Source organism: Alosa sapidissima, chromosome 9 (assembly GCF_018492685.1).
Source record: "Alosa sapidissima isolate fAloSap1 chromosome 9, fAloSap1.pri, whole genome shotgun sequence".
Classification (NCBI taxonomy): domain Eukaryota; kingdom Metazoa; phylum Chordata; class Actinopteri; order Clupeiformes; family Clupeidae; genus Alosa; species Alosa sapidissima.
The window spans coordinates 20,349,661-20,372,163 of record NC_055965.1 but is presented as its reverse complement, the minus strand read 5'-3'; the positions used below and the strand labels follow the sequence as shown (position 1 = coordinate 20,372,163).

At 40.3% G+C, this 22,503-nt stretch overlaps 1 protein-coding gene and 2 long non-coding RNA genes across 3 annotated transcripts in view; 2 read left to right on the top strand and 1 right to left on the bottom strand.

The window, feature by feature from the left end:
- Positions 1 to 5,415: 5,415 nt before the first annotated feature.
- Positions 5,416 to 6,890, top strand: LOC121719343. The gene is made up of 2 exons (XR_006034252.1): positions 5,416 to 5,619; positions 6,097 to 6,890. It is a non-coding gene; the product is annotated as an uncharacterized LOC121719343 (long non-coding RNA).
- Positions 6,891 to 9,666: 2,776 nt separating this feature from the next.
- The window catches only part of LOC121717892 (polyunsaturated fatty acid lipoxygenase ALOX15B-like), a 30,617-nt gene continuing 17,780 nt past the window's right edge, over positions 9,667 to 22,503 (top strand). Inside the window, exons 1-4 of the mRNA XM_042102599.1 lie at positions 9,667 to 9,768; positions 9,858 to 10,008; positions 18,227 to 18,428; positions 19,034 to 19,115. Coding sequence (XP_041958533.1) covers positions 9,865 to 10,008; positions 18,227 to 18,428; positions 19,034 to 19,115 — 428 coding nt within the window. The 5' untranslated portion in view covers positions 9,667 to 9,768; positions 9,858 to 9,864. The remainder of the gene's footprint in view (positions 9,769 to 9,857; positions 10,009 to 18,226; positions 18,429 to 19,033; positions 19,116 to 22,503) is intronic.
- Positions 15,184 to 15,532, bottom strand: LOC121717928. The gene is made up of 3 exons (XR_006033826.1): positions 15,456 to 15,532; positions 15,299 to 15,355; positions 15,184 to 15,198 (listed from the first exon to the last, which is right to left on the bottom strand). It is a non-coding gene; the product is annotated as an uncharacterized LOC121717928 (long non-coding RNA).

The following is a 22,503-nucleotide window of genomic DNA, read 5'->3' as shown; positions in this document are numbered from 1 at the left end:
CTCCTTCTGTGCACATTTAGAACACCCCCAGAACGTGTATCACTCGCAAAATGAAACAATATTTCTGTCGGGCGCCTACCATGGACCTCACAGTTGCAAATCGTAAAAAAACCCTGCTGAATAAGTCCCGCCTCCGTAACTTCCGTATCCATCCAACTTCCGGGCATCGAATGTCTATGGGAAATAACATGGCGTTTCAAAATATCATACTGGTAAAACATCTGTAGGTGGCGAAGTAGAAAAAATGGTGGGCCTATTGGCCTACACAATCTAGTTTCCACTGGGTTTTTTGATTGTCGGTGCCGTTAAAGTAGAAATATATCAGTAAGAAGCACTAAGCTAATGCACGCTTCAGATGCCGCGACTCCCCCAGTCAAGGTTGCATAGCAACGGCAATGTTTCATAGTTTGTCTTCACCGAAATGGAGTTTGTGACACCAGAGCCTGTCTATGGAGGTGGCACTTACCCTGCGTGAAATCATCATGTTTGATAGGTTGTTAATACATTCTGAAAACGTTACTATTCTGATCAAGGTCATGCAAAATAAAGCTATCGACTCAATAAGATTCAGCCTCTGATTCCTAGTCTGCTTATCATTATCTGTTATTCGTGAAAAAAAATCTCATCTCGTCAGGTCTTTAGTGTCTTCGTCGGCAATTTCTTTCTTTTTTCTCAGTCTGACCTATTGGTACAACCTAAAACACAGCAATAATTAACCATTTTCCTTGACGATGTTAGGGATTTACTTCAGTGCCTATGCTTTCTAATGAGGTGAGTATCTCCAATATGGCAACGTCCAGATCTGATGACACGCCGTGCAAACCCCTAATAGACCACTGAAACCACGCATGAATCACATGTGAAAATGACCATCACGTTAGGTTGTGACTGGTTGGTTGTGAGCAAGATCTAACGCCCTCCTCCACCCGCGTACATCGGAACTAGCTCCCGGTTAGCATTAATAATCGTTTATTACTTAAACGGCACCGACAATCAAAAAATCCAGTGGAAACTAGATGGCAGAAGTGTGTAGGCCAATCGGCCCACCAGCTTTTTCTACTTTGTCACCTACAGAGTTTGACAGGTACAATCTTTCGCCAAACGCCATGTTATTTCCCACAGACATTTGACGACCGGAAGTTGGATGGATATGGAGGTTACGGAGGCGGGACTTATTCTGGAGAGGTCTATAAGCTAAAGCAGACATCCATATGACCTGGACATGAGGTTTATTTGCGTCATAGGCTACAGATAGTTTCAATTGTAGATAGCCTAAGCCTCTTTAAAGTTAATAGCAGTCTCCTCACATTCCATCTTATTTCGGATTTAAAACGCACAAAAGTGCATTAGAAAGGCTATAATTTAAATGGACATTGTGATGTCACGAGAGGCTGCGTTCTGGAGGGGCGCTACATTCCCCTGAGATGGCTGCAGTCACGGACAGCTTTGGCTCCATCTGCTGGTGGAGTTGGAAACTCCACCCCTCAAACACACGCTATCCCAACACACCTGAGACCGATCAGGGCCTGATGAGCTGAAGGGCTTTTTAAGGCCCAGAGACACAGTTGGTGTCAGAGTGGGGTTTGGGAGACAAGCTCCAAGTTGTGCTCTCAGAGGAGCTACAGACCGTCGAAGTGGCACTTTCCACGTGAAGTACTGGAAGACTGGAATACTTACCTGAAGACTGGAATACTTACTTGGAGACTGGACTACTTACCGCCGGATTGGCCACGGGCTGCGGTGCTGATTAAAGTAAGGCTGAAGACTTGTTTTCAAGAAGAGATTTACCTGAGGGAATCGGGACTATAATTTCACGTTTGAAGAGATATTGTTTAAGTTTTGACGGTTGAAAGATCAACCTTATCCTTAGTTACCTTTTTGAACTTGGCATACCTTTTTGTTAATTCCCAAGAACTTTATTAAAAACCTTTGTACTCTAACATTGTGTCCTTGCACTGCTGAACTGTCCCGCCGAGAGTCGTGTAGCCTCTCATATCACAACATGTAAATGCTATTTCCTCTTTCCAATCTTGCGAACTTTCACTACAGTAAAGCTGCATTGCCATTTATTAGCTATTATTACACGGCTCTTCATAATGATAAAGAATGCTCCATTCACTTGAATGGGCCTTCCCACCACATAGGCTAGTCGAGGTGATGGGGTTATTAAGATCGACCGTAGATGTAAGGTAGGCACGTAGTCTGAATCGTGTAACTCTTGTGATGGCTGCGCCGAGAGCTTGGGTATGTAGCCCCTTACTTCGTTACCACCACGTCTACATTACTTTTCTTAAATGTCCTAGTTGTTCGTAGATGAATGTGATTTCATATAAACAGCACTCGCAATTATAGCCTACTGCAGTGTTGTAGTACCCTCGAGTCCGAGTCATGATCTAAATTTAGAGACTCGTGACTTGACTTGGACTTGAGCACTGAATGACTCGAATTTGGACTTGGACTCGTACATTCAGACCATGCAGACTCGGAAATCGAGACGAGGACTCGACTTTTTTTTGTAATGTCATTAGGATGTAATTGTAATAAGTCATTATTATTTGGTATAGGATTTTAATATCTAAATTATTTTTAGTATTAATATTAGTGCAATGGAGTGTTACTGCTTCATGTCATGCATCACACATCACGGCATGTTCTTACAATAACGAAATTGAATGGCGCCAAATGCCTGGAGACATGAATGCCCTGAAGGTTGTTAGTTTTGCATTCAATGGTGACTCGACATGGACTCGACTCAGACTTGAATACTGGAGACTCTAACCTGGACTCGGACTCGAGGCATAGTGACTTGACTACAACACTGGCCTACTGTCAATCCATCAAAACTTAGCTGAAATGTTGTGGTCCGATGCTTTCGTTCTTATCTAGAGAATACGGTTATTTTGCTCCTGTGCGATGCTTTCACCCGCTCTGGTCGCATGCTCATTACATATATTACGTCACGTTAGCATTGATTTCGGAAAGGGTTTATTACTCAGCCGTTAAGTCAGTTACGAGGTTATGACGCCAATCACACAATGTTGTATTACTCCGAAAATAGAAAAAGTTCATATAAAGGCTTAAAACGCTTCAGCTGTAACGTTATTTGATGTGAAAGTGGCGCCAAATTGAATGGGGTTCAATGGGATGGCTAGGTGGAACTGGTCTACTATTTAGCCTCAGATCCGCCGTAGTGTCTACGCTCTCCTAACGTTCACCTGCCCCCTTGATTGTAGCGTGCTCAAAGCATAAAAACTTTAATGCACAACATTGCGTTTGGTTCGTAGTTGCCTCATCAGTGACGAGCGTTAGTTTGTTTGTATCTATTTCTTTGCATACTATGGAAGCATCTAGGAAGAGAGGTCGTTCTGACGTGGGAAAACTTTATTCTGATCGCTCCTGGGGGGTATTCCATCAACCGCGCTTAACAGATTTAGCCTGGCTTGAACTAGCGTAGACTTTGACTTGAGGCTGAAATCGTTCCATTAACACAAATCGGCAGTGCCTTGTTAACGTTGACTTTAGCCAGGTTAACTTAATCATCCAATACCCACGTGCACGAGGTACTTAAGCAGCCCAGAACATGCGATTGTCGAAAACGCGATACGATGGCTGCAAAACCCAGGGCTATTTTTTTTGGGGGGGGGGGGGGGAAGAGCAGAGGTTGCTCATTGAACTCTACAAGGAGTTTTAGGGGGAAATAACCAAAAAAAGAAATACAGGCGGGGCTACCCTCTGGTTGACCCTCCGGTTGAGGGAATTGAGGGAGGGACCTCCTCAGACATCCTCCCAAGGATCTCGCGATGCATTTATCCAAGGTACCCTATTACCAACTGTTTAGCCTACCTCCACTATCATTCTGTATATTTTATGTAATGGTACTCTTGTCTTTCAGTTACTGGAGACACAATCCTCTCATGGAGCTACAGGAGCCTGCAATTGACCCATGTGTGAGTGTGTAGTTTGTGACGGAACCCTATACAGTACATGCTTTTGAGATTGTAGATTACATTACTATTGTATTTGCAGGAAGAGGAACCTACAGAGGAAGGTGAGGAAGACACCCTGTCTGCTGTCACAGACATGCCAGAGGTGAGTGCAAAAATAGTGGTTTGTGCCTGTTTTATTTGGGCATGTTGCCCTACTTCAAAGTCTGAATCCTGCATCCCTCCACAGGCAATCCCTGGCACGAGCACGTCAGAATGCCAGAATGAGGTAAGTAACTCCTCACATTGTGTCCAACCCACTTTATCAGCTAGCTTACTCTTACATTTGTCTTTCACAGGATATCCGCTCCATTTACAAGCGGCACCTCCTGCTTGATATCGAGTATAAAAGACTGAAAATGCGGAAGGTGCAGCTGGAGAGAGATGTACAGTGGGCAGTGCTTCGACTTGGCCAGCTGGCCAATATAGAAATATTTGGTTAACGGCGAGTGAATCCCGTTTGCAGCCGTAGAAGAAACGCAGGACAAATTAAACATTCTGGTTTTCTCCGAGTGCAACGATGATAGACAGACATCATTTGGACAAAATATAGAGCGTATTAACCTCCGTTGCTCAGCCAAATGCCTTCCTGTTACGTCCTGTTATGTCCTGTTATCACGGAGTTACAGGCGATAAACGATTTTTGATGGTCACAAGTTTACTTCATTAGCGTTTATTTTTTTGATTATTAAAGTGTTTTTCATTTAAAAGCTTGACTTCGTGCTTATTCAGAAGAGCATTTAGTGCTCTCCCCAATCCCAAACGTTCACATTGCATGTTTGTTTGTAATGGATGCAACCGCGAGATACGCTTGTCATAGGCGCCGATACTGTGGGTGCTCCGTCTCTCGGGCACCCACTGGAAACATCGAGCACCCACGTGTGCCAGCTTAGTCCCGGCTAAATTTACATTAATTTAAAACATTGCAGTTTATGTTAAATTCAGCATCTCTCATAATGTGATTGGATATGTTGCTGTCAATTCCCTACTCCATATACTAACCACCAATGAGAGATTATAGCGCATTATTTGCGCATTATGTCCTCTAACTTTTTGTATGGTTATTGCTTGACGGGGGGGATCCCAAGCAGCTTTCAGCCATGGCATTTCCTAATTCACCTGACACTGATATTCAAAATGTTGAAACTATTTCAGCATAGCCTATAAGCAGTTTAATTAAATGTAATGTTAGTTGTAAACAAACGGGCTACTTGGTGAGGCTTGGCCTCACAGATGCGCTCATGCCTTAAATGGCAATACAAATCGTGACCTTAGAATTATAAGGTTCTATCTCCACTTTTGGTTGAAATTGAGTTTGACATAATCTGATCCATTAGGTGTTTATTAATGCCTGTGTGATGTTGTTTTTTGTATAAAAAAAATATTTTTTAGTTGGTTATTAATAAAATAAAAAGGTTCCATCTCACAAAACATAAACCAAGTTGGGATTATAAAGTTCTATCTCCAGTAGATTCAATATCCAATCAAAACCCTGAATGAACAGACGGACCAATCAAATCTTAGCTCTGTAGCCTGGACACAGAGCTAAGGGCTGGACATTAGCCTGCCCTGGACATCTGAAGCCGGCGATGGCGACCAAAAGACTTAAATGTACAGACCCCACTAGAAGAGATCGGTAAGTTGAAGCACATAGAGCTGGTATATAATACTTAATTTACAAATCATTAGCTAGCTAATGTAAACCAGCTTGTTTGCCAAGGTAGCTATCTTAGCATTAGCGAACATTAGCTTGCTAGCAAACGTTAGAATTAGCTTGATAGCTCACCAACAGCTCGCTTACAGTTTAGCACCTGTAAATCTCTGTATGTGACAAATAAACATCCTTGTAGATGGGCAACTGCAGCTTAGCTAACATAACGCCAATTTCTAACTTTACTCCCTTTCCATAAATGCAAGCTAGCTAGCTGCTATCTTTTTAAACTAGCTAGATTATTGGTGTCTTAATGACTGCAGCCTAACATAATGCCAATTTCTAACTTACTCCCCTTCCAGAAATGCAAGTTAACTAGCTTTTTAAGATTGCTAGATTATTAGATATTGATAAGTTGCCCCATTTATATCAGGATGATGATTAAATTGTTTTTTGTTACAGAAATGATGATGGTGGTGGAAGTCCTCCAAAGGGAGTGGGAGCGGCAAATAGGACGGTATCTAGTGGTGGGTACTTCTATAGATGGGTGGAATTTCTGTTGTATTTACCATGCCTTTGTTTGTAAAATACCCAAACTATTATCAGTGTCATAAAACAAAATAATAAACTGACACATTATTATAATATTGGATCATGTAATAATAAAGAATCTTTAGCTTATCTTGGCTACTGCTGGGGTTATGTTTTTGCAGGTTTGATGGGCAGTGATGCTCGAGTTGCACAGATGTTTTCAGACACTACTATGTAGGCAAACATGCCACTGTCGGTGTGTACACTAAGAAGTACTTAATCAATAGGCCTATTTGACTGTTTATCCTGTTCAGTCTTTGTAAGGAAAATGATGGTAGTAGTCCTGGACAGTGCCTCAGTGGGTCCAGTACCAGTTAAGCCATGCAGATTGTCCTGGTATAGATGATAGTATTCTGCAAAATGTATGTCTCCCCATTAGTTACTTTCCTGTAAATGCTAGTGTGATGCTCAGCTGTATGACTTGCCAGGAGAGGCAGAGACTCCCAGAGCAGCAGCGAGAGGGACAGTAGCAGAGACACCCAGAGCCAGGGCAGCAGAGACGGATGCATAACAAAACAGACTAATAATAAAGTGGCATAGTTTAATGAAATAAATGACCAGTTTTTAAAATGTTTCCGAGAGGGGGTGGGGGTTTTGTTCAGCTGTAATTTTAAATTTCCATGTACTTTGAACTTTGAAAACATTAAAATATATTTTTTTCTTAACTTGCTTGGCTTTGATCTATACTATACTATACTATACTATTATATTATATACTACAAGCTGTGTGCTTGTATTATAAATGTATAAATTAATTCAAATCAATGGTTATATGCCTTTATTCTTTGAAATGTAGGGTTTTATTTGTAAAAGTGGAGATAGAACCTTATAATTCCGAAGTGAATCAGAGCGCTATCTCCATTTGGGCCATCTTAAAAAATCCCATTTCCAAATGTGCCAGGATTTTGATATTCTATCCTCAAAGTACCTGTAGGGTGATGGTCTTGTTGAGCTATAATAGTAGATTATACTATATAACAGTTTTGCTAGCTGGGGTGTAAAAACTTTGATGCTCAATATCTCAGAACTACCCTAAATGGCGATAGAACCTTATAATTCTAAGCTCACGAAATATTCACGATAGGCCTAAGTTATTAACTGACCTCCCGATTCACGTTGCCTGGGGGGCCATCAGACATTTGTTCCCAAGGGTCTATGAATTGTTAATCCGGCCCTGCCCCCAACTTTCCACCTCTGAGACAGCTTAAAAGAAGTCTAGAGGACTCCTAACTCACTAAGACCTACTTACTGTAGGCTGTGCAAACCACAGGCCTTTTTTTGGGCAAGCCTGCATTCGAGGCAGGCCTTCTGTTGAAGAATTTTATATAAATCCTGCGCTAACAGTAATCCTCCTACCACACCTGTGGATAGTGTGGCATGCTCACGCTTTGTCTCCTTCTTGCAAACTAGGCCTATTGCCCATTTACGTCTTAGATAGATAAATAGATCGATAGATACTTAATAGATACTTCAAAAAATAACAACTTGCCAGATATGCCTTCATATCTTTGGGCTTCATTCAGCATTTTGTTCTTCCACTGGAAATGACTTCAACATTCATTCCCGGTGTCATGGGGGGGCTTTGGGGGGCCAGGCCCGTCCTGGACGAGCTTGGCTGCACCAACCAACCCCAATCCCATAGATTGATTTTGAACACTTATTAAATGTAGGCCTATAATATACGTTTGACAATCTAGCAAGTAACAAATAAAACTTGTAAAATCTGTATTATTCCGTAGCTAATCAATCAGGAACATTAAGTAAGCCAATCACCTAAATGGAGAGGAGGTTACGTGGCGCAATCTACTTCACTTCTGCACTAACCCCTGTCATCCGATGACAAATATAGCTTATCGGCTCGCAGGTAGGCCATAGGCCTATATCGTAGTTAGTAGAAGTAGGCCTAGTAGTTTCTGGGTTTGTTTGATAGCGTTAACCTTTACTGTTTTTTCTTCTGACCTAGTCGGAGAACAGGCAGCTTGTTACCACTCTAGGTCCGAAGTTATTCTTAACTTCGAGGCTAACTCCCTAACACTCTATCTGAAAGTGGTTAGCAAATGAACGAGGATTTTGGTTTTATCTGCGGATTTATTTTTGCATTATTTTGAATATGACTAGCTCCAGTCTCAACAGCACGTCTACTTTTTCCACACGCATCTCCGTTCTAACACGCATATCCCCTCTCGCTTTCTCTCTCTCCATCCCTGCGCACGGGGCTCTCAAATGAGCTGCACTATTTTACAACAATTGCATCTACATTTTCATATTATAATGTTTTGTCAAGTGTAAGCTTAAACTACCGTGATCAATTTCAGTTCCCGTGCCCCCGCTGCGTCATGGAAGCAGTAAGTCAAGTCGCATCAAAAATAGTAGTGGCCGAACTCCCAAGTGACACCTTGTGGTTGTTTGTGTCAACTGCAGTTTGTGCCATTTCTTCTGAGAAAATGGGGTGCGTGATTCATGAAGGAACCCGTCCAAACTTAACCGGGACCCACTGTAGGCAATTTCTTTTTTAAATTCTTCCTCCTCGCTTTTTCTTTTTCTTTTATCACTTCCACTCTGGAAACGTTTCATGGCTGCTGTCAATCGCTCAACTCCACACCTTACCAAGACCTCGTTCATAGCTAGTTGCTGCTATGGTGACATAAAGCGGACCTGCAGTCATTTGATTTTATGATGAGTTTATGAGCAATCATGAGGCAAAATATTTTTCCAATCTTTATTATGGATTAGAATATATTGTTTGGATGCGGTGATCATTTATTTAAAAAAAAAAAAGAACGAAATACGATACGGGGATGACGAGGCCCCCTGGTGGCCGAGGCCCCAGGCAATTGCCTGACCATGCCTAATGGCAGGTCCACCCCTGCCTATTACACAACATAAATTGTGCTGGCGACCCAAATAAAATCTCCTGTGACCCACCCGTGGGTCGCGACCCAGTCTTTGGGAACCAATGGCTTAGAGTACCTTTATCATGAATATTGTGCAACTACTTCCTAAACGGTTATCAAAAGCCTTCTGTGGAAGTGTTGCACAAATAACATTTGTGTTATCTGAGCATTTTTGTGGCGCACATTAGACATTAGTAATAATAGAAGCATACATGAGTTCCTGCTCACAACCAGTCAATCAATGCTGCATTACTCCATGCAAGAGCACAAAAAAAATATTTCTTTATTGTATTCATCCAGGTTACTGTAGGTGAGGCGTCACCAAATGTGTAATATTTACTTCTCTCTTTGCACACACCCATGTACACACACACTCACAGACTTACACACATACTCACTCTCTCACACACACACACACTCATCCACATACACACATGCATACAACGTGGCATTGGAACATGGCCAAGGTCTAAAGCAGAGAGAGTGTGTGCACACACTGATGTCATCTATCACTCAGAATTCTGAGGAATACCCCCCACCACATACCCACAGTGCTATAAAAAGAGGTGTGGGAAAAGAACAATCCGCCTTCAAGACTCCTTTCGGAATCAACAGATCACTACAGTATCACTGCGACTTAGAATTAAGGGTGAGAATCTCTCTCTCTCTCGGTCTCTCTTTGCTGCTTCTGCCACTGATATTTCCCCTGTGATGCATCATTTGTCCTTCACTTTGCAGAACAGCTATGGTGTCCTACACAGTGACAGCACACACAGGAAACAGACTTCTGTCTGGAACCACCAGTCGCGTCTGCATCCAGCTACGGGGCACAGATGCCGAGAGCGACGAGGAGAGTCTCAACCGCTTTCAGGGCTTTTGGCAGGGATCGGTAAGTTCGGCCGATTAAAAGCAACACAACGTACAACATTCTTACACCTTAAATAAACAATGCAAAAGATGCTAATCTCGATTAAAAGTCAGTGTAGCAACAAAATCAGTTTAAAGCCATTTTTTAAGGTAAATTTAACTCATTGAGTGCCATGCGTTGAGTGCCAAAAACGTAGGCCTAATATTACGTTTTTAGCTTTTTTTTTTAATTACGAAACTAGACACTCACCTTTATATGTGATTTTGGGAACTCTGTGATGAATGGAAATGAAATATATGATGATCGAAAACTCATGAAAACGCACAATCTGGACATTTTATCACTCGGTTGCCGCTTTGGGTCGAATCAGTGACTCATGCACGTCAGCTCAAAACCAGGCCATTTTCGTGGGTCTATCACTAGGTGGCAGTCTCGCCAGGTCTCGCTGATCACTTCCCGGAAAGTTTACAGGCAACACCATATTTCATGAAAGACGTTATATCTCCATTTCTAGAAAAAAACAGTGATTTTGATGAAAACTAGCCACTGTTTACCTTGGGATTTCTCAGGAACAGAGGCGTGTAGAAATACACGGTTTGCACCCACTGAGAGCTTAAAGTGTCACCTTTTAAACGAGCCATTGTTTGTGTTCATAGCTATAACCAGTGTAGCCACAGTTACCTTGAAAAAGTAATCTGATTACTGATTACTCCTTTAAAAAGTAGCTTAGTTAGTTCCTTTTAAAATCAAGTAATCAGTAAATTAAGTTAGATTACAAGTTACTTTATTAGTTACTTTCAGCAGCTGCCGACAACACCCCCACCGCCTCAACATAAAAATGATAACCGGTTTTGCCAATACTCACCATACTGGAAGTGCATTTTAACAATGTATAGCAGACATCCCAACCTAACCTACTGTACTTAGATACTGAAATGCAGATGTTTGTTCAATGTCTAGTCAGTACACCAAATAAGGCCGATTGATAGAAATTGTGATGGTAAAGTATGTAGATTTTGGTAGTTTGGCCTTTTCATGTAGCCTTGGCAACTAGCCCTCTAGTATAGGCCTGAGTAATATGCAAATTAAATTACACTTGTTAAACTCCTCAACAAGTCTTTTGCAATCATTTAACCCGCTGTGATAAATGCTAAAGTCACTGTTACAAACAGTGCAGTGTGCAATACTATCATTATGTTTTACTCTTGAGACAATTGGGTACACTTGTGTAGTCTGATGTGAAATGGGTCTTAAATGTTCCTTTTTGAGGGGAACTGACTGCCATGACGCTCCTGTTCCTAGATACACTAACTGAACTGAAAAGAGATATAAGCCCACCTACACTGAAAACTGATTGGTTGATTTAGCAAAACAGACCAGGATGCTCTGTCTTGGATGCGCTTGTAGCACACACGTACCACTCTCTCTCTCCCTCTCAGTTGTGTGCGCGTTAAACTTAGATGCACACGCGAAGTCCCGTTCTGGCTTGCGTGCTCTTGTTCGCTCTAGGTTCCGGGAGATTTTATGTAATTTGCGGGCGTCAGGATATCAATATGTGGGAGACTCCCAAAACTTCAGGAGACTTGGGATGTCTAGCTAGACAGCACTTTGTCGCCAGCACAGAATGTACAACGTAGGCTACTTTTAATGTTGTAATGTTTAGCTGACACAAACTCAAAATAATTACTGTATAGATAAAACGGTGCATCTCTCTCCACCCTCCATTGTTGTTTACGTTTGTGTCGCTGCGTGGTTTTACACGGGAGTTGTCTTCATGCTGAAAAGGTTGGCATAGCCTACATGACGTTAATCCCCGAGACAAGAAGGAAGCAAAGAATAGGCTATATATTTATATATATATAAATATATATATACTACTACTTTACTATACTACTACTTTACTATTTTACTATTTAATGTGACCCCTAGGGGGGGGGCCTTTGCACCAGTTACAGTTTGTAACCAACAATCTGAGTTTTAGATGTTACAAGCAGGCTATCCCAATAAAGGGAAATAAATGGAGAGGGATACTCCAGGTATTATAAAAGTAAAAAAAAAAAAAAAAAAGTTTATTTTATTATTCACGTAGATACATACATTTGAACAGACACTAGGCCTCTGGGCAGCAAACTTACAGGGACAATGTGCAAAACTAGATGTACCGCATAGCGGTACAAAATGACCGCCGCTCAGTCCTGTACATCCATTCCGCGAAAATAAATCACACTTCAATTTGTCTCCATATTTTACTCCATCCCCCACTCTTGAAACTTTTGTGTATGCTTGTTTGGCATGCCTGAGTGTGTGTGTGCAGCTGCACAGAAAGTAGCCTACTGGTGCTGAAAAGGTGAATAGATTGTAGAATAGCCAAAGAAGATGTAGCATTGTTATAAAACCTTTAAAATCTCTAAACAATCACAAGTAGGGCAGTTCATCACAGTTCATCCATTGCAACTGGATTGATGAAAGATCACTTACACCTGTAGGCTACATTGTATTTGGGAAAAGCAAAAGGTATCAGCATAATGTTATTTATTTATTTATTTATTTATTTATTTATTTATGTATGTATTTATAAACAAAAACATCTCTGTCAGTTCCATGCCGTTTTCAACAGCTATCAAAAACAAAGGTCATTTTTGGATGGATGGATTTTTTGTGAATGTTTCTTCTTCTACATAAGATTTTAGTCATCTTTAGTTCATGTAATACTTTATTGTCAATGCACAAATTAAGTAACAGTAGTCTGAAACGAAATGCTGTTTTACATCTAACCAATGGTGCAAATAACTGACATGTCCAAATGGGCCTTGATGAAATGCGTCGCTAGACTGTTCATACACATTTTAACGGGCCAAAGTTGAAGAGCTTTTGTCCGTTATTGTTCGTGCAAATATAGGCTGATTCATGTTCCCTTGCATTGTGTAACTGAGGTCCATGGCTAGTCTGGCTTTCATCAGACCAAGCTCAATCTTTTAAGAAATCAAAAAATAAATAGCGGGCAGATCAGGCTGGGTTCACCCAGCCTAGTCCATAGGCACCCGATATTGTTTAATTTTCAGATTGAGATATACACGCTCTGGCTATTCTAAATGCAAAAATGCATTAGGGAGTTATGACAAAACTGTAACTAACAAACTAGATCCTAATAGAAAGCTGTTAGCTTCCCTAAGCTACAGGTAGGATTATAAGGTAGGCCTATTTACAACATAAATTGTCAATAGGCTATGCTGGCGACACAAATAAAATCTCCTTTGGAAACCAATGGCTTACGACTTACAGTATCAAGCGGACTTAAACTGCCATATCGTGGCAAAGTTGAAATAACATTCACGCAGCTCCATGAGTCAAGGAAAGCGCGAATGAAGTAGCCACTTCTAAATGGGACCCACTACACAGTAGCTTAAGGTGTGTTGCTAAAAGCAGCCATAATGAAATGAAGGTGTCATTGTTTGGATACTTCACACACACGTGCTTTTTAATTTCACAGACTACAACTACCAAGCTGGAATCAAAGCACATCGATTCCCCTCTCACACCCTGCACGCACTTAAAACAAAATAAACAGGCGTCTCAGTCTCACGCATGTATAGGCAAAACTGTATCAGACCGGTGTAACGTTGGTAAATCTTCCATTGCACAGAATGATTTTGTAGCACGTGCAATAAATGTCAGTCGAAAGAAACAGTGCTGCTATCAATTTGCTTGGTATAACCGCATTTATAGTTTTCTACAAATGCAATCAATCAAATGGGCCTCCATCACTCAACCAACGCTAACGGTAACATTACCTAGGTCCTTATTGATATTACAAGATTAACGTACCTGCAGTAAAAACCAAGCATGTCCGATAAACATTCTCAGATTTATTTCGGCTTCAAGAAGAAATGGGAATTACATTTCATGTGAACATCGTCCTGTCCTTATTAGATGTTCGCTGCGGTAAATTACAGTCCTTGTAGGAAGTGTCCATTGTTTTTCCCCCAACCCACTTTTAACTTCCAACAAAATTACGTCTCACTGCAACGATGCGCCATCTAGTGGACAAACGACTACTTATCGGCAATACTGAAAAAGCAGCCATGATGATGAATATTGATTTTGGCTTTCTTTTGTGTATAGTAACATAAATTAATTTATTGTGTGGCCCCCCATGAACGGAATTCCACAAAACTTGGCGTGCATACAGAGGGCGTCATAATGATCCTACACTTCCAATTTCGTACAGTTTTGACTATGTTAGGTCACAGATACCTTCAATTACACCACCTCATTTTTACTTTTTTGTGTTTAACTAGGTGGCGCTATACATGAAATGAGTGGTTATGGAATGGGTTGACATGGCCCCTTGAGATCAACATACAAAAAAAAAATGGTCCTCCTAAACCCTACGGTTTTCAAGATATTCACAGAAAACTGTGTCTGCCCTACCCTCCTTTCGGGGGGTCCAATTCAGCGGGGGGGCTACAGATCAAAACGAAAAACTATGGTTCCATGCTATCCATGTGGGGTTACATGTCCACCAAGTTTCGTGTACCCCGGTCTTTCAGTGTCCCGGGAATCATTGACGGAAATTTGGGCATGCGAAAAAGGAAGAAAAAAAAACAAACAAAAAAAAAAACTGACTAAACCTATATGACCGCCGCTTCGCTGCGCGGCGGTCATAATTAAGGTGTTTGGATAAGTAACACTAAAAGATTCAGCAAGCTTCAATCAGCAAACACAGAATATATATAGGGCACGTCACAGGTCACACACACAGCAATTCATTTACTATACACAGCAATCCAGTGACCACACAGCAAGATTGTTACCCCTCCCGAATATTGCACTAATCCAATGGCCTAGAATACATACAACATACAACAGACAAACATGAAACTGAAAACTAAAACAGGGCACAGGAAAAAGTGGCCAAGGTGGCGTACGACGGTCCTCCTGCAAAGAAAACATGGCTACGATATCATACAAGTAATTATATAGATCAAATCAAAGCTATGCCTAATTTGCAGCCTATGCATCAATGGGTTTAAGCCGCAAAAGTCCTCAATTGGGTATAAGCAGTCGGAAGAGGGCAAGATGCTAAAGTAGCCTAAATTACCAACCTGTATGAACGCAGGCCGCGGCGTCTAGCCAGGAGCTTGTTTAGTTGTAATTCCATAGCGATCACTTTAAGCCATCTGGTTTTTACTCGTACATACCCAGGCCAAACTATAATAGATGTGGCGAGTCAACACTGCTACATACATATGAACAAGCTTTCTGTGACAGATGTACACACGTGAGGGAGAAAGGAAGCCAGTGAACTTACACTCTCAGCACAACAAAAAGCACTCAGCAAGTTAGCGGTCACACTCTAAACCGGTGACTGTAATATAAACAGAACACAAATTAATGTGAATTCATTACAGCCAGTGCCTAAGGATAAAAGGCTGAACGTTGCTCATGTGTAAAAGCAGAGAACTTACATTTTCATTGAAACACGCAGACACAATTTGTAGCCGGCGAGGGCTTGTGGAGACAAGGAGCTGGACGTAACCACGGCACTAACACCAGGCCAAGCTACAAAACAATGCAATAGTCCGAGTCAGACCAGGTCCATGGCAACCATGGCTAAAATTCATTTAAGGCTAAAATACATTTAAGCATGAGAACTCACATTAACTTGTATGACCAACCGATACTCCAAGGAACCAAGAGTTGTACACTTTACAACTTGGTGTTGTTGTCCTGAAAACACAACACTTCTGCTGCTCTTACATAACTTGCACCACTATGCCACTTTCTTTCTTACTTAGGTCAAACAGAACTACCCAAGCCTTTTATTGGCCTGACTTTGCACTAGTATTTTATTGACTGTCTATGCACAATTTCAACCAAATTTTGCTGCTCTTATTTTTTTTCATTATTATATGTGCCCTCTTATTTACTTATTTACTTACTTTTTTGTTTACTTGAATGTTATGTTTGTCTGTGGACCTAAATTGGTAAAATATGTCTTGTCTTCACCGTGGGATAGTGAGAAACTTCTAATTTCGATCTCTTTGTATGTCTGGAACATGTGAAGAAATTGACAATAAAGCTGACTTTGACTTTGACTTTTGGGTGGCGAGACACACTGATGAGGCACCGGCAGTTTGCTGGATTTAAAGGTGTAGCGCCAAGCGGCCACCACCTGATTCAATCAAGGCATCCAATCAAGGCGCAAGTCCCACTGCCTACGTCCTACCCGCTACACTAAGGAAAATGACAAAAATAGTAACGTACAGTGATTTAGATAAGTAACTTTAATCTGATTACTGGTTTGTAAATAGTAGCGCGTTAGATTAGGCTACTCGTTACCGAAAAAAGTGGTCAAAATAGACTAACGCGTTACTAAGTAACGCATTACTGGCATCTCTGGCTATAACACAGAATATGCAGTGGCTGTACAAAAATCATCAACAATGGTCTAGATTGCTGGCACTCTAGGACAAAGCTTCCGAAAACAGCTTGGCATTCAATGAGTTAATACCATGTGTTGCTTTAGTGGTACGGGTACCACTGGTGGTACACGGACTCTCTGTCAGGGTACCTCAAGATGTTTTTTCATAAAGACAAAATAATCACTTATATGTATTAATGTATTAATAATCAAAATATTTGTATTAAAATATTGTTAACCACACGATCGCTGAAGTTAAATTCAAACTAGTTAGGTTAGGTCTTTCTTGTCTTCCGTGGTGGTACTCTTTGTGAAATGTTTGAGAACCGCTGCTTTAGAATAATGGCTTTAAACTTACTTTATTCAAACTTGCAGAATTGTGGTCTTGATCTTTAACACACGGAGTGCCTAGTATTGTACTACGTCACTTTGTTTTTCCATGCAGAAACATGGCCCTTTTCGTTAGTTCAGTGTTTCCCAAACTTTTTTTCTGGGGACCCACTTCTTAAAATTGACAGACCATCGCGACCCATTTCACTTCAAATCTACCCTGCAACCAACAATATTGTTTTAGGCCACAGGTTCTCCAACTTTTCTATGCCTCCCCCAATCATATATTGCTATAGGATCTAGATAGATAGATTCTGCTTTTCTGTGTTGCATTTTGAGCACCATCAGTTGTAGGCTGTTGTAGTTGTAGGCTACGTTGCGTTGCAGACAAATGGGTCCATAACACTGTGGAAGTCAATTCTGAGGTCAACAGCAAATAACTCAAGTTGTTATATTGTGTTGTTGTATTATATTATATTGTATAGTCGTTCAGAACAAAAGGCTTTTGCGTAATAGCCGGAAAAATGCGCCTTTACTTTGGAGTTAGCGAGGTAGAAAACGAGAGAAATAGTGTTTAACATGTCCATTTAAATTGTAGCCTAATATAATGCACTGTTGTAAATAAGAAATGAGAACAGAAATAAAAATGTGAGGAGGTTGCTATTAACTTTAAAGATTGCATCTACAATCGAAACTATCTATATGCAAATTGAATGGCCTTATGTCCGGTCTATGGATGCTTTAGTTGACAGCACAGTTGACAGCACGGTCACTAGATTTTAATCGGTAAAGATGAGGAGCTGGTATCTGTTAATGTTCGTGCAAATAAGCGGATTCATGTCCCTTGCAGTTTGCAACTGCGAGGTACATGGCAGGCACCCCTACAGAACGGTTTCATTTTGAGAGGTATATATCCATGCTCTGGCACCCCCTCTGCGATGCGTTCGTCCCCCAGTTCCATGAGCTTTTATGACAAAACCGTGACTGTGGTAGTTAACAAACTACATCCTAATAGAAAACGGTTAGCTTTCCTGGTATCAAATGACAAATGGTATCAGTTAGGCCTATAACACAACATAAATTGTGCTGGCGACCCAAATAAAATCTCCTGCGACCCACATGTGGGTCGCGACCCAGACTTTGGGAAACACTGCGTTAGTTTATGATGCATTCGGCACCACCTTAGACAGTTACCCAGTGCGTTGCAAATAAGGGGATTTCTACATTGTGTTACTTTTAATGTCTTTAAATCTTTTAAAGTAAAAAAGGACAAATTGGTCATTTGATGAAATAAAGAAAACAACATAAAATAGAATAATGAAAAGAAAATAATATTTATTGTGCATAAAAAAACAAACCTAGCAAAACTCTCCTGACATTCCTTTTGCTTATTCGTGTTAAACATCTTTCAGGAAAAGTTGAAAGATTTAGTATGGATGCTATAACTCTTTCATCAAACATAAAAATCTTCCTATGTCTGTGCAGGTGAGACAATTTAGGGTATGCTGCAAAGAGTCAGTGGGAGAGCTTATATCAATCAAGCTCTGTCTCAAGCCATTCATGGGCTATTACAACGAGTGGTTCTGCGACAAGATTTCTGTCAGGACACCTGAGGGCGATGACATTTTGTTTCCATGCTATCGCTGGGTTGGCTGTGATGAGAATATTGTGTTAAGACCTGCCAAAGGTAATGGCGCACACACACACACACACACACACACACACACACACACACACACACTGAACATTTACAATACACATTTGTCAGTTGTATTTTTTTGAATACGAGACTATGACTTGTGATAAAGCTCAGTTGTCTGTGTCTATGTGTGCTTCAACAACATCAACAACAACAAGTCAACAGAGGTTTTTATGATTATGTAATGTTTATTGATGTTTTGATGTAGGGCTATTCCACGCAAAACTGTCACGTCCATAACGCCAACTAAATGCCATAGTATTTGTATGATAGTAGTGCAATAGTATTTGTATGATAGTAAATGCCATAGTATTTTCCTGTAAGTTCTACAACCAAGAAGAGTGAATGCTCAATTTTCAAGTAATCATCATTCACATCATACCATACCATGGCATTGTGTTGCCGTTATGGACGTGACAGTTTTGCATGGAATTGCCCTGTATTGATGTATTGATCGCTTTAGATAAAAGTGTCTGCCAAGAAACATAAACATCGTATCAAATCAAATTATATCAAATCAAAAGTCATATGCATGATGAGCTATCTTCCTATGACCAATTAATGTTGTTGTTTTTTGTATGGATCCATTCCAGCAAGTCTCACGTTCCAGGACACACATCCCATAGCCCAGAGACAAAGGATGAGACACCTCCAAGAGCACCGTGAGACTTTTAGGTTAGTGGGCAGAGTGCCAAAGCATGCCGTTTCTGACTGTATAGACCCTTTCAAGAGTTTCATTATCAGCATCATAGTTGGCCCCACAAGGCTTCCGTTTTAACCAGGGTAGGAATTTCACGGCGGCCACGACGGCCATGGCCGTCGTAGCCCCTTGCGTTTGCCGTGACGCCCCTTTTGAAAATCAGAGGTTTACAGGCCACGGTGGCCTTGGTGCCCCCTTCTTTCAATATTCTGCTTTGCGTCCTACTAATAGTGATATATATTTAGCCTATGGCCTGTCAAAACAATCTTAGCATTCACAGTGCAAATTACGCAGTGGAGAAAGTTAGCGCAAGAAAGAAAGTGCGTCCAAATTCACCCATTCTTCTCAGTTGAACTACTTGCGAAGTAGCCTCAGGGGCGGATCTAGAGATTTTTTCCTGGGGTGGCGAGGTTCCAGGAGGGGGGCCATGGACATTATCTAGTTAGTTTTGAGGGAATATGGATACATTTATAAAATAAGCCATAAATAGATTTAGGTTATATGGATTGAAACAAGATTCTGATGATTTGGAGGTATTTTTAAAACATGACCCCTCAAATGATGTCTTCTATTGAGTTTTGAGGGAATATGGACAAATTTAGTCATACAAAATAAGCCATCGGTAGATAAAAAAAAGAATATTAATATCCAACCCTATCTAACTGCCTTTTCCAAGTATGTAGTCTAAATTACTGAAACAATTTGTGAAATAAGATACCAGAGACACTAGGCAAATATGTATAGGCCTGTCATGCAGTTGGTAGCACCATACATAGGTTAGGCTATTGCAAGGCTTAAAGCAAGGACATTTTCTGTGCCTTTAAGTTAGGCTATTGTTTTTAAGACCTAATATTATATAGATATTATAATATTATGATATCAAATAATGTTTTTGGTCAGAACGAACCTAAATGGAAATCAGTCCCCCTCAGTCCCTGATCTTTAGTGCCAAATGTTACGTTTTGCCATTCACAATTTTGGCTACTCACTCACTCACAAAGTGGTGAATAAGGAAGTACATGTATAGGCCTACTGTATTAAAGTACCTTTATAAATATCCTATTAAAACGACCTCAAACACTAGTGAACAAGCAACATGTTAATTTCTTGAGGACACAAACTCCTGTGCTGGCCTCAGCTTGTTGGTTCATCTACCAACAAATGATTGAAATCTATCACCCAATGAAACTGCAAGATTTAACTGGAATCGAAGCAATTACATATCATGCACAACGCTTCATATGTGATGTGCTTTCAAACGTCTAGTCTAGTAGCCTACTCTGAGTAGGGTTTGTTTGAAAATAGTAGGCTAATTTTACTTATTGTGATTGAGTAGAATTTCAGTCATGTAACTGTAGGCTACTTTTACTTGTGTATATTGATTCACTATATATGAAAAGAAAGGGTAAAAAAAACGCAACCGCCACCAGCTTGACACCGATTAGATATTCTAGTTTGATTTGACATGTCGACCAAATTTGGATAGTCATAGATCCTGGGAAAGTGGATGCATGACAATTTTGAGAACCCGTGTTGAATTAGCACGTGTATGGGTTGACATTGACAGCAGTATTTAGGCTACAATGAAATGTTATAAACTAGCGACACAAATAGACTTTAAACGTTAAGCTACGCATGAGCATGCCCTTGTAACCCAGATGATAAATACATTAAGGAAATAAATAAATAAATAGTACAGATCATAATTCTTATGAACTTTATCAAAATTAAGTTGTCATTGATAAAAACATAATTTTGATGAAGATACTTTTACTGTCTTAAGTTACGATTAGGGACTTTTATTTTGAAATTTCATGATGCACTCTAGCTGAATTCGTAGTGGGAGAACAGGCGAGAGAGAAGAAAGACGGCCATTTTCGCAAGTGCCATGTTATTTGTTTCTGGAGGAGCTGAAGTTTTAGAAAAGTGATCAAAAGTTAATGAAGACACTGAAGTTTTTCTTTGAGAACATTCAATAGAAGGACTGTAATTGTTGAGTTGTGTTTGATGAAGACGGGTGCCGAATTCGTCGAGTTTTCTTTGTTGCAACCCTGTCTCGGTAAGCTAGCCTGTTCATCCTTACGTTAGTTAACAGCCTGAATCACTCATGTTATAAAGTAGTTGAACTTATGCTAAGAAATACCTTGATAAAAGATGGAAAATGTATGTTTTTGTTTGTATTTTTACTACGAGTGGTAAATGTAAAGTTATTAAGCGAATGGAAAGATATGTTGTTTAAAAAAGGCTTTTACTTTGTTTTGAAAGGTTAAACTTGATTCTAAGTCATGTTTCATGAGTGAAATGCATGTGAGGTGCTAATTTGAAGCATTTATCCAATGCCTTATTCTGAAACAAACTAATTTTTATAAGCAATAATTTTGGTACAATTGTAAGCTTATTGCAGTTGTGATTTGAAGTACTTATTTGAATTCAAGGTATTCCATCTGATTACTTTGTACTGGTTAACTGAATGGTATTCACTACTTTTCAGCATGTAGATGTAGTTTTGTAAATGCATATTTTTACACACTGGAGTTAATGTTGTACAACAGGAGCATTTGATAGATGAATATAAAAGCAACTTGCATTAGGGAAAGGAGTTATGAAACTTAACAAAAGGTTATAACCTGGTTGTGAATGCAGGTCAAGTTTTTTGTTGGATTTGAAAACCCTGGAAGAAGATTCATCGATCTCAATAGATGGCGAGCCAACCCATTTGATTTCTGTCATTGAATCCTGTCCACTGAAGGAGCCGGATACCCTATCTGCTTTGTGGTAGGATCGTACCAGTCACTCCACTGGTCATCACTCTTCGGATATCCACACACTGACTATTGACTTGACTAACTTGACTTTACACTTAAACCAAGGATTAGAAAAGGAACTCTCATTGACATTTAAGGAAACACAGCCAGTCAACTGAAAGGACAATTTCTTTTATTTTCAAAGGGCCATTTTATTTTTGTACATGTGTATTTGTACTTGGTTCAATTATACATTTGGTTACTAAAGCACAAGTAACTTTAACCCTGGTGTGTGTCTGCTTATTGCACTTGAACTCCCCTCCTCACGAACCTAGAGCGAAGGTGTACTTACCCAAGAGTGGGTTACACGGTAAAACTTGGCGAGCCAGTAGCCAGGAGGAGTGTTGAGTTAGTGCAATAGCCTACCGAACTTTGAAATTTATCTTTTTGATCTATTTTGAACATTGAATTGTACGTTTTTGAATTAACACTGATTGAAATGGAAATTATTGAAGCAGAGAGTGTTAAAGTTCCGAACTCCCTCATTGTTACGGGAGTATCTAAAACAGAAGCAGATAAGGAGTTGTTTGAGTATTTGGAGCAGTATGGTCACATCTCA